Source organism: Mus musculus, chromosome X (assembly GCF_000001635.26).
Source record: "Mus musculus strain C57BL/6J chromosome X, GRCm38.p6 C57BL/6J".
Lineage (NCBI taxonomy): Eukaryota > Metazoa > Chordata > Mammalia > Rodentia > Muridae > Mus > Mus musculus.
In genome coordinates this window covers 48,275,250-48,285,843 of record NC_000086.7, presented here as the reverse complement: position 1 = coordinate 48,285,843, position 10,594 = coordinate 48,275,250, and the positions used below count along the sequence as shown (strand labels likewise).

Sequence of the window (10,594 nt, the reverse complement as noted above, 5' to 3'; positions counted from 1 at the left end):
ACTTTGGGGCCTGGGCGAGGTAGCAAAGCAGGGCGGAGGGAGGAGTGCAAGTGTGGGGAGAACGCGCGGGAGCCCGAGCCCGCGGCCCGAAAAGGGTGGGTCTGGGATCTGCGGAGGTTGTGGCGGGAGGAGCGAACCAGGGAACGAGGGAGGTGGGCCCGGCTGGAGGGCCCCGAGCCACCGGGGATTGGCGGGGGGGGGGGGGGGGGCGGAGCGCCGAGGGTGGAGATGGGGCCGCGGGAGGGAGGGGAGCCGGCGGGGCGCGGCCAGGGGGCGGGGCGCCCGGACCTGGGGAAGATAAGAGCGTGCTCGCGGGGAGCGAGGGCGGGCGGGAGGGAGGGGCGGGGGACTTAGAGACCAAAGAGGAGACAAAAGGACCGGGTGTGTGGGAGGGGCATAGACAAGCGGGGGCTAGGGGAGGGGCGCCAGGGGACGACTCGCAGGGAGGGGTGTGTGAGTGTGTGTGTGGGGGGAATGGCGTGGGAGGGACTTAGAGTGGGACGTGAAGGGACAGCATAAGAGAGCGCGGGGGTACAGAGAAAGGGGGGGGGCAGGAGTGCTCCACCACGCTGGCCACGAAGGGGAGGGGACACCGTGAAGTGGAGGCCGCTGGGAGGAACGGCCACACACAGGGAGGGAGGTCCCGGGGATGGATGGACAGTCCGCTAGAAAGAGGGACCCGGAGGGGAAGGGTGTACAGACTCGGGGAGAAAGCCTTTCGAGAACCCAAGGGTGGAGGCTGATGGGCGTGTATCAAGCGCGGAGGGCTGGGATTGAAAGCTGCCCTTTGGGATGACCAAAAGACCAGTGGGGGCTGCAACAGACGGGACAGGGCTACTAAGGAGGGCGAAAACTGCTCAAGGGAAAGTGGAACCTAAGAGGGTTGTAGAAGGGTGGCGGGGGTGGCTTCGGGCTCGGCAGGAAGGCGCCACCACCGCCTTCTGCCCGTCCCCAATGTGCCCCGCCCCGTCCGGGGGCCCTAAGGGCAGCGGCCGGGCCATGGGGGAGCCGAGCCAGGGCGGTACCATTCGGAACGGGAGGGGGGGTTGGGGGAAGGGAGGAGCCAGGGGTCAGAACCCTGTTGGGGGCGGGAGGGGGGCGCCACACCCTGGGAAAAAGGCTTGGGCACATCCAGAGCCGACCAATCAGTAAGCAAAGCCGGGGTGGCGTCAAGGGGCAGCTTTGGCCAATAGGAAGGAAGAACACTTCGGAGGTTCGGAGGAAGAAAAGGAAAAAAAAAAAAAAAAGAGCCCCACGAAACAACAATTGAATCCGTTTGGGGGCTTGGAAAACGGGGAGTGGGCGTCGTTTATGTCATGTTCCAGCGTCTGCCCTCGCCTTCGAAGGATGGGGTGGCTTGCATCACTTTAGTGTTGTATGGCGCAAACATCGCGCAGAAGGGTCCCGAGAAAGTAGACCCGGAATTGTCCACTTATTGGTGCTTCGATTTGGGAACTGGTTTGCACAGAGATGGCAGCTTTGTGCTTAAGAGTGAAAGAATGTTGAGGTATCTTAAATGGAGGCAGGAGGAGGTAGAGGTTCCTCATTCCCCTTCACTGGCTACCGATTTAAGTGACAGCTAGCGGAGCGGATTATGGACAATCTCAAGCCAGTGCATAAGTTAAAAAATGTCCTTTGGGCATTGAACACTACTCATTATATTTATTTCCCTTGACAGCCAGTCCCAGGTACTTCCTGAGGACTATTGGTAAGAGCACACACAGTTACCACTCAGAAATTCTGGGAGAAAAAAAATTGTATGACTTTTGACTTCCAAGTTAGCCTAAGGTTCTAGTTCCTGATTCACCATGTAACATGGGACTTATCACATTCTCTGAAATCTTATCGTATGGAAATCAAGGTATTGGTAGGTAGGCAGCTGGAGGTCTAACCATTTTGGAATTCATTTGGAGAGTAGTAGCATGCCTGACAGAGGTCCAGATGGAATGGGTGGGTGGGTGGGGGGTTGTAAAGACCCAAAACCATGGTAGCAATAGGACCGGTGATCTAAAGGTCTAAAGCTGCAACCGTAGCATAGTGTGTCTCAGAGGGGTTCACACCTTCCAGCATATTCTGAGTTTGGATCTTGTGATAAGGTTCTGAGGGGTGAGTCTCCCCTAGAGAACACGAGGTGCAGCGTGGTTTAGGGCCTTGGGCATGCTAAGCACTAATGCTGCCACTGCATTACACCACCAGCCTGCCACCCATGGATACAAAAGTCCGCGTTAATGACCATATGGCTGAATCCTGCTTGAATCCCTGGTGAGGAACTGGCTGGGTGAGTTAGAAAGGAAACACGTTTACTTCTGAGATTGCATACGTGTCCCTGTAAAGTGAGGAAAAAGCCTGTCTTGTTACTATGAAGACATACAAAAAACCGATACTGCTCTTTCAGCTTTCTGTCGACATGCCTCCATGGCTCTACTTTTAGGGGTTGCTGGGGGGGGGGGGGGATCAAACCTGGGCCTTGTAGGTATATAGGCTGGTACACTTGTCATGTAAGAAAAAATCCTTTCTGGGGAGACACAAGTCTGCTCACCCCAGACAGGAAGCCCAAGAGAGACCCAAGTACAGATACCACCAAAGTTCAACTTGGTGAACCAATGAGTTTTATTGGGCTTGTGTACAGGAGCAAAATGACTGAAACCCAGCTGTATTACCAAAGCCTACCAAAGCACGGGTGGGTGACAGCTCACAATGCTGGGGACCTGGAGCACACTGCACTGCCAGAAAGCAGCTCAACATGCTGGAGAGAGTCCCTTCCAGGGGCCTTGGTGGGTCTAAACCTCTTCCAGGCAGCTGATCATCTAGCTTAAGTTAGTCTTTGCAGCTTGTCTCTCTCCATCTGTGGACTCTCAGCTTTTATCATTTGCTCTGGCTGGGGGATGGGGAGGGTGTGCTGAAGGGCTGAAATCAGTTTTAGGGAGTTCCTGAAGCTTTTCTGTGTTGTTGCCTTAATGTTTGGGGAACTTCCTGTAGGATAGAATGTTTATTTCTCAGAGGAAACCAAATTCCCCTCTGAGCTACATCTCCAAATGACACTGTGTACAGCAACCTGAACAAGCTGGAAAGCACACAGATGCAAAAAGCTAAGTTACAACTCCTCGGGGTTAGATCTCCCTTCAGCTTGGTTCTATGATCAATCAAGGGTAGGATCCAGCTGTGGTTTGTCCATGCTTCTAGATTCAGAGGTTAAACCACACAGTACTTTCTCAACCCCTGATTATAAGTTGGTATTCACACTGGATCATGATTGATGGGTGATATATGTGAAACTAGAGACTTGGGATAATTTCCTTAGTTTTCATGACCAGCTAACAAGTCTTGGTAATGAAAGGAAGTTCCCCTGAAGATTCAACAGGGAAATAGATAATACAGAAGGTAGTCGAGTTATAAAGGTAAAAAAAAATGCCTTTATTTCTCAGATATGGCTTAACTACACACACAGTGTTAAACCAGTTTTGGAATTCATCTTGCAGCATAGACCATGCAGAGGACACTCCTCAGATATTTCAACCTATAGAGCTTTTCTTCCGTTGTTTTTGATGTTTGGAGTGTTGTTTTGGATTGCTCTGCATGACAGGCACGTCAGACCTTGGGGAAGATCGGCAATCCACATCCTCTGCTGTTATGGGTTTGATAATATGGCCTGGCTTGGTAACGACCTTGGGAGCAGTCAGCTTTTGGAATGCTCTCTGGGTGTTCCATGTGGATCCTATAGGATTCTGGATGGTCCTTTCAAATTGCTGATGGTGGGTGAACGGATATGGAAGGACCCGCACCTGGCAGGGAAAGAAGAGATTCAGTGTAAGGCCTAGGGTGCAATACTCTAAAGGCAGCTTAGAGAAGGCACAGTGGCTCATGCTTGCTATCTCAGCATTTGCATGGCTGAGACATGAGGATCACAAGTTTAAGGCCAGCCTGTACCAAGTAGTTCAGTTTTATATGACAACCATAGAGGGGTAAGCTTTTTAAGAGTCCAAAACAGCCAACTGTTCTCATACAATCTTAGGAGTGTAAACTGTTCGAAGTTATTTGGTACCTATTCTCTCAAGCTTAGCAAACGGTTTTGGGACTGAAAACCCAAAAGAGCACTTCTGTCTGGCCACACCAGTTTCAAGGCTGTTAACCACTGGGTGCTTCTATACAACACTTGTGACTGCAAGAAGCCCCGGAATAGTTGTGCATCCTTATGGATTCCGATCCTTCTCTTAATGCTATCTATTTTCTCCTTTCTTCCTTCCTTTTTCTTTTTGGAGACAGAGTGTCACTATGGAGCCCTGGCTGGCCTGAACTCTAGAGATCTACTTTCCTCTACCTTTGCTTCTTGACTGCTGAGATTAAAGGCGTGTACCATCATGCTCGACTCAACTCCTTTTTATGGTTGATGTTTTAAATCTGAATCCTGCTGGGCATGGGGATGCACACCTTTAATCCCAGCACTTGGGAGGCAGAGGCAGGCCGATTTCTGATTTCGAGGCCAGCCTGGTCTACAGAGTGAGTTCCAGGACAGCCAGGGCTACACGAGAAACCCTGTCTCGAAAAACAAACAAACAAACAAAATCTGAATCCTGAATGCTTCCAGGTGCCTGTGCTCAGCTCCATCCTCTTAAGGCATTAGAGGATGCAGAGCTGGTTGCCCCAGGCAGATAATACCCCCTTAGCACTAACAGGCATCTAGAAAGGGGAAGTGATTTCTCCAAATAAAGTAAGAGTAGTGTGAGAGAATAGAACCCTTGCACTCCTGGCCCTTGTCTTGAGTTCCGTTCCAGCAGAGTACTTACCTTCTAGGAAGACTTCCCCAACCCCAGTACTGAAAGAAAAAGGCTTCCTTTCCCTTTAGGCTAAGGAAATCTTTTGTTTGGGCCGATGTTCTTTCTGTATATGTTACTGATGGGTTGAAAGATAAGTTCAGTTTCAGGAGTCCTCCCCTGTCTCGTAATACTTCATTCTATTGCTCCTACAGTACCTAGATAATTCAGTGGTTGGGGTTGAAGAACACTTTGCCATGGGTCACATAACAGATATCCTGCATATCGCATCTTTACATTATGATTCATAACATTAGCAAAATCACAGCTATGAATCAGCAACGAAAATAATTTTATAGCTGGAGGTCACCACAACATGAGGAACTGTATTAAAGAGTCACAAGCATTAGGAAGGCTGAGAAGCGCTGAGCTGAGCTAATTAATTAAAAAGAACGTTGGGGATGTTGGGGATCACTTAATTCAAGAACTTGGGAAGAGGGGCTGGAGAGATGGCTCAGTGGTTGAGAGCACTGACTGCTCTTCCGAAGGTCCTGAGTTCAAATCTCAGCAACCACATGGTGACTCATAACCATCCGTGGGGAGCTCTGATGCCTTCTTCTGGTGTGTGTGAAGACAGCTACAGTGTACTTAGATATAACAATGAATAAATCTTAAAAAAAAAAGAAGAACTGGGGAAGAGTCAGGAAGAACAGATGTTCAAGGCCATGTTTAGGTATATAGTAAATTCAAAGCCTGAGTACATTAGACACAAGATTCCCCTCTAAAACAAACAACAAACAAATCAAAAGCAAGAGATTCCTGGAAATCAAGTCACAATTTGCTGTGACAACAGTAAATGACCATGGGATGAGCTCTAGAAAGGATGCCTGATTCTTCCTTTTAGCTGTCCCATTGGGACAGTCTCCTCCTCCAATGTGGGCCCCTGCAGATTAAAATAACACTATCCTGCGTGGCCATTGCAGCAGTCCTCACAGGGGATTCCTTCCCTACCCAGTTGTCTCGTTATACATTCTCAGCTGGGATTATAGTGATGACAGTTTCTGCTAAGATCAAACAATACGACTGAATGGTTATCTTACAATTTTTTGGAGAGAGGGTCTCATGTATCTCAGGCTAGCCTCCAACTGACTTTGTAGCCAACCTTGAACTTCTGATCTTCTTATTTCCACCTCTAGAGTGCTGAGGTGTGGTCATGTTGAGCTTTACACAGTGCTAGTAACTGAGCCCAGAGCCTTGTGCATGCTAGGCAAGTATTCTAGCCAATGCACTCATCTCTGCTCTGTACCCATTACATAGTTCATTCCTCTTTTACATGGGCAAGTATAATACATTTCAATATTGTACTCACGAGGGGCAAACATAATAAGGACTGACGGGAACACACAGGCTATGGAGTTCAATGTCATTTGGGTCACATGCTCAGTCCTAGAGCATCCCAATTTCTCTCTGGATCTTCTGCCTATTTTCTAACCTTTCCACTTTATGTGACTGTACCCAAGAGTGTTCCATATTGCTTGTGATATCTAGGGAATCACAATCACTGTCTAGTTTCCGGCTGTAGTGCAAACATCCCTTGCTTATTAGTAGTATAACTTTTTTTGAGACAGGGCCTCACTATGTAGCTCTGGCTGTCCTAGAACTAACTCACTTTGTAGATCAGAAGTCCACCTGACTCTGTTGGGATTAAAGGTGGGTGTCACCACACAAAGCTCATCCCTTGCTTATTAACAAGTGACTCCACTTAGAATACTTTCTTTTTTGAACACTGGTTTGCTATCGCTTGTTCCCTTGACTACAAATACAAGCCTGCTGCAGAATGGTGAGTTTTTACTTTGACAAGACTCAATAATCTGGGGATGTCAACCGAAATTGTGACTTGGGGGTTTTGTTACTGCTTGCAAAGATTTTCCTTTCAGACTAACCCTGGTCAGGAGTTAGAATAGCACAGCCTGCCTGGCTTCGCTTCTAACGGCCAGGCAGTGAAAAAGTCAAATTTGATCTGTTGGTGATCATCAGACATGCCGGCCAGGTATGGTGACACATAGTTTTTAAGGGGTGCTGAAATTAGGGACTGGAAGTATGGGTCAGAGCCAGCACAGAGGATTTGGAGTCCAAGGCCAGCCTGGGGTTACACTGTCTCAAAAAAAGAAAAAAGAAAAAAAAAATTAAAAAAAAAAAAACAAAGTAAACAAACCAAAAAAGGCAAGTATCACACATCCCTCTCACCACTGATGCTAAAATAGTTCTCTCAAGCAAGGAGAGCTGGCGGTGGAGCTTAGACAGTGGAGAGACTCTAACCCTCACCTGGTGAGCTGCCGCATGGATGTTTCGCTTCTCACTGATAATCACATTGGGCAAATTCTTATCTTTTCTTGGAGGCCCCTCAGGGGCTTTAATAAGAAACCTGGAAACCAAATAGTAAAGGGAGTATTTTAGTCAAAAGCTTAGGGGATATACTTCGGGGAGAGCGGGGAACTGTGCTCTTCTGACAGGTTTTTTTTGTTCTCTTACCGGCGTCTTTTCCTGGCGCTGGGCTTCAGGTTCATCCCGCCCCACTCTCCCCAGCCAGGTAAGGTCAGATCCACAGCCTTTGGCTTATTGGCCTGGATAGCTTCTCTCTTCTCTTTTAGGAACTCTTTGATGACATCATCCCCAGCAAAAGCTTCCTTTATCATTTGCTTTTGGTCTCTTGCCCCTTCATCTTCCTGGGAAGAAATGAGAGCAAGAACTTTAACTTGTCTTCAAGAGTACTTCATGACAAGACAGAAACCTGGGTTATGACATCTTAGCGCCCCCTAGGGGTAAGTGTGGAAAGGATGATCAATTCTCAATAGGAACCAATCAGCCAATCATACTCCAATTTCCTTTTCTTTCTTTCTAGGGTAAACATCCTCAGCTCGTCATCATGACACAATTTGAAACTTTCAACAAGAAGTTTTAGGGTCACAGAAATGATGGCCGGTGTCAGTAACAAGAACTCCAAGGTCCTGGCCAGAATGTGGACTTGCCGCAGCTTAAATACCCAAGCAGACAGGGTGCCTTGTCTTCCTAGGTACTCGTTTTAATTACTTGATTTGGAGTTGGGGTGGAGTGCTGAGCACTGGGTGCTGGAATTTAGTGAAGGGAGCTTTGGCAGATCAATCACTGATCTTTGAATTGTTGTGCCTGGAATCCAACCAGAGCATTCAGTGACTGCCTTCTCCTTTGAAGGCAGGTTTAGAGTCACCCCAAAGAACTTTAGTGGCTCAGGATTTAGGCAGCACGTGTGGCTCAGCTGTGTCCACATATCTACACTTGGGCCCAGCATGGTGCCATGGTCATCTGTACCTCTTAACTCCTGAAAAACATTCCAGCAAAACCAACATGTACTGACTGTGCTGTGTGTAAGAAGGACCCGTTCTGTTCAACTGTCAACTACCCCACCACAAGCCAAAGATCTGGCTCTTGCTCACCAACTCCTCTACTGTTGTCGGAAGCGCCAGTGACGTCACAGAGGGAGTTCTTGTAGTCAGGAGGTTCTGTAGACTGATCATTTGTTCCTTCTTGTTCTTCCCCTTGGAGTGATTCTGTGGGTTCCTCCTCACCTGCTCCCCTTCTACTGAAGGTCTAGGGCGCTCCTTATTTGGAAGGCTGTCCTCTTTACCTAGCTCTTCTAGTTCCTCCAGAGTTCGCATTCTCTCTGGCCTCTGCAGCAAGAGAGGCTCATCTTCCTCTGGGGCAGGTTCCTCTTCCCAGACCAGGTCAACAGCCTTTGCTGGACTCTTTTTTTGTTTCTTAGATAGATGGTTTTCCTTACTGAGTTTCTTAGATAATGCCCTCAATTCAGATAATACCTCCTGGCTGGTAGAATCTGAAGGAAGGGGACAGAAAAAGAATCAAGCTGCCAGAGATGAAACTTGGAAGTTTCTTAGTTAACAAGTATTTGTCAAGCAACTACTGAGTGCTGGGTACCATGAAATACATTCTAATACGAACAAACAGGGTCCTATTTCCCAGGTTACTGCTAATGACCAGGACGGGGCTTCACTTCCCTGTATAGTAAACTCTACGTGGAAAGATTACCCCAAGTTCTCAATAAACAAACAAACAAAGGGCAGAGGCTACTTTTTCTGAGATAGGATTTGTCTGTTTAACAGCCCAGGCTGTCCTGGAACTCATTCTGTAGACCAGGCTGGCCTCACACTCACAGAGATCTGCCTGCCTGCCTCTCAAGTGCTGGGATTAAAGGCTTGTGCAACTATGCTAGCCTCACTTCATACTTAAATAAAGTTATTTTTTTCATATAAGTACATGTCATTTGTTGAACCTATCTCCTCCTTTCACTATGTATCTTAAGAAGATTTTATAACCTGTTGTATGTGACCTGGTCAAGAAAAAAAAGAAGTAGGTGCTTTTTATAGCATACTATCCTTCTGAACTGCCCACTGCAATAACCAAAGTTTTTTTCCTTTTCCTGTGGACCTTGCTTTCTAGCTTTGGCTTGAAGGTGTTGTATTATTTTAGATCTGACCTTGAGACAGGTGTAGCAATATTTTTCAAGAATAAGTTTCTAAGCTCATTTCGATGGGTCGGGGGGTGGGGTGGGGGGAGTGTCCACGATTTCCTTGCATTTTAGGTCGTTAGTTCTTTGTTTTGCTGCTCGACACTAGCTGTGCTTATCTGTTTACCTACATTATCAGCTCTCTCCTCTCTCCCTGGAGACAGTATTCCAGATTATCCTCAAATGTGCTCTATTACCTAGGCTGGTCTTCTACTTTCTAGCTCAGTTTCCTAAGGGCTAGGACTGCAGGTGTGTAGCACACTTGACTTAGATAACTAGTTCTTAAGGGGCTCAGAAGGAAACTATTGGCATTCTGTAGTTGTACAGGCTTGTTCCACAATCTGAGCCTTTAATGCTGCGTCCCAAAAATCCCCAGAAATGACTGCTTATAACTACTAATTCTAGAAATCTCCACTTGAGAACATTCCTGTGAAGATCATCACAATACATTCTAATGGCACTGCTTTAAAAATAATGTTTATAGGCTAGGGGGTGTGGCTCAGTCGAATGACCGCCCAATATGCACGAGGCCTTGGGGCCAATCTCTAGCACTGTATAAACTAGTGCTGTGGCCCACACTTGCAATTCTGGCACTGCACGAGTAGAAGAGCATAGGAAGGTCAAGGTCATCCCCAACTACACAGTGTAAGGGCAAAAAAAAAAAAAAAAAAAAATCAAGAAGCCTACAGGGCATGAATATTGTTTACAGAAAATCTTGTCATGAGACCAAGGACATAGGGAAGTGGTGCAGCACTTGGCTAGACTGGTGCCCTGTAACCCATCCCAGCACTACAATAAATAACCTTATCATGAAGCTTACAGAACTATTCATTCTGGGGAAGTGGCACCAGATAGAGACATGTAAACTCTAGCAAGTTAAAGTGCTGACAATGCCACTTTGTCCTTTTACAAGCAAGACAAAAACTAAAAGGAAAACTTAAGACTGCAGACATTTAAAGCAGTTTAACAATTTCTCCCAATCTCCCTGTTAAGTCTCAGAGGACAACTAGATTGACACCCTCTTACTAGCTGCAAGTTTGTAGGTACCAGGAAGGCTAAGCCACACCCTCTTTTCAAAGGCCAAATGAGTAATGTCTTTTTCTGAAGAGTATAAGCCCTAAGAGCAGAAAATGTGTTGGAGCACATTGCATTTGCTTATCAAATAAATGCCTGAGGAAAAAAAAAGTTATTATAAATCTAATTTCACTTCAGGGACCTAGTACACACACTCTTGAAAAGCCCCTAGAGCCCCACACTGTGTATGTAGCATGTGTGGGTGGAC

General features: G+C 47.1%; 1 protein-coding gene and 1 long non-coding RNA gene across 3 annotated transcripts in view; one reads left to right on the top strand and one right to left on the bottom strand.

The window, feature by feature from the left end:
- The first annotated feature begins 417 nt into the window (after positions 1–417).
- Positions 418–9,052, top strand: 9530027J09Rik (RIKEN cDNA 9530027J09 gene). Its single transcript, NR_045916.1, has 4 exons — positions 418–449; positions 2,197–2,278; positions 7,403–7,573; positions 7,654–9,052. It is a non-coding gene; the product is annotated as an RIKEN cDNA 9530027J09 gene (long non-coding RNA).
- Positions 3,394–10,594, bottom strand: part of Utp14a (UTP14A small subunit processome component) — a 25,517-nt gene continuing 18,316 nt past the window's right edge. Inside the window, exons 5-8 of one of the 2 annotated variants that reach the window (XM_017318627.2) lie at positions 8,225–8,622; positions 7,284–7,477; positions 7,077–7,176; positions 3,394–3,782 (exon numbers count right to left, since the gene is read on the bottom strand). In XM_017318627.2, the coding sequence (XP_017174116.1) occupies positions 3,513–3,782; positions 7,077–7,176; positions 7,284–7,477; positions 8,225–8,622 (962 nt within the window). In that variant the 3' untranslated portion in view covers positions 3,394–3,512. The remainder of the gene's footprint in view (positions 3,783–7,076; positions 7,177–7,283; positions 7,478–8,224; positions 8,623–10,594) is intronic. The other variant, NM_028276.1, reaches the window with a different exon arrangement.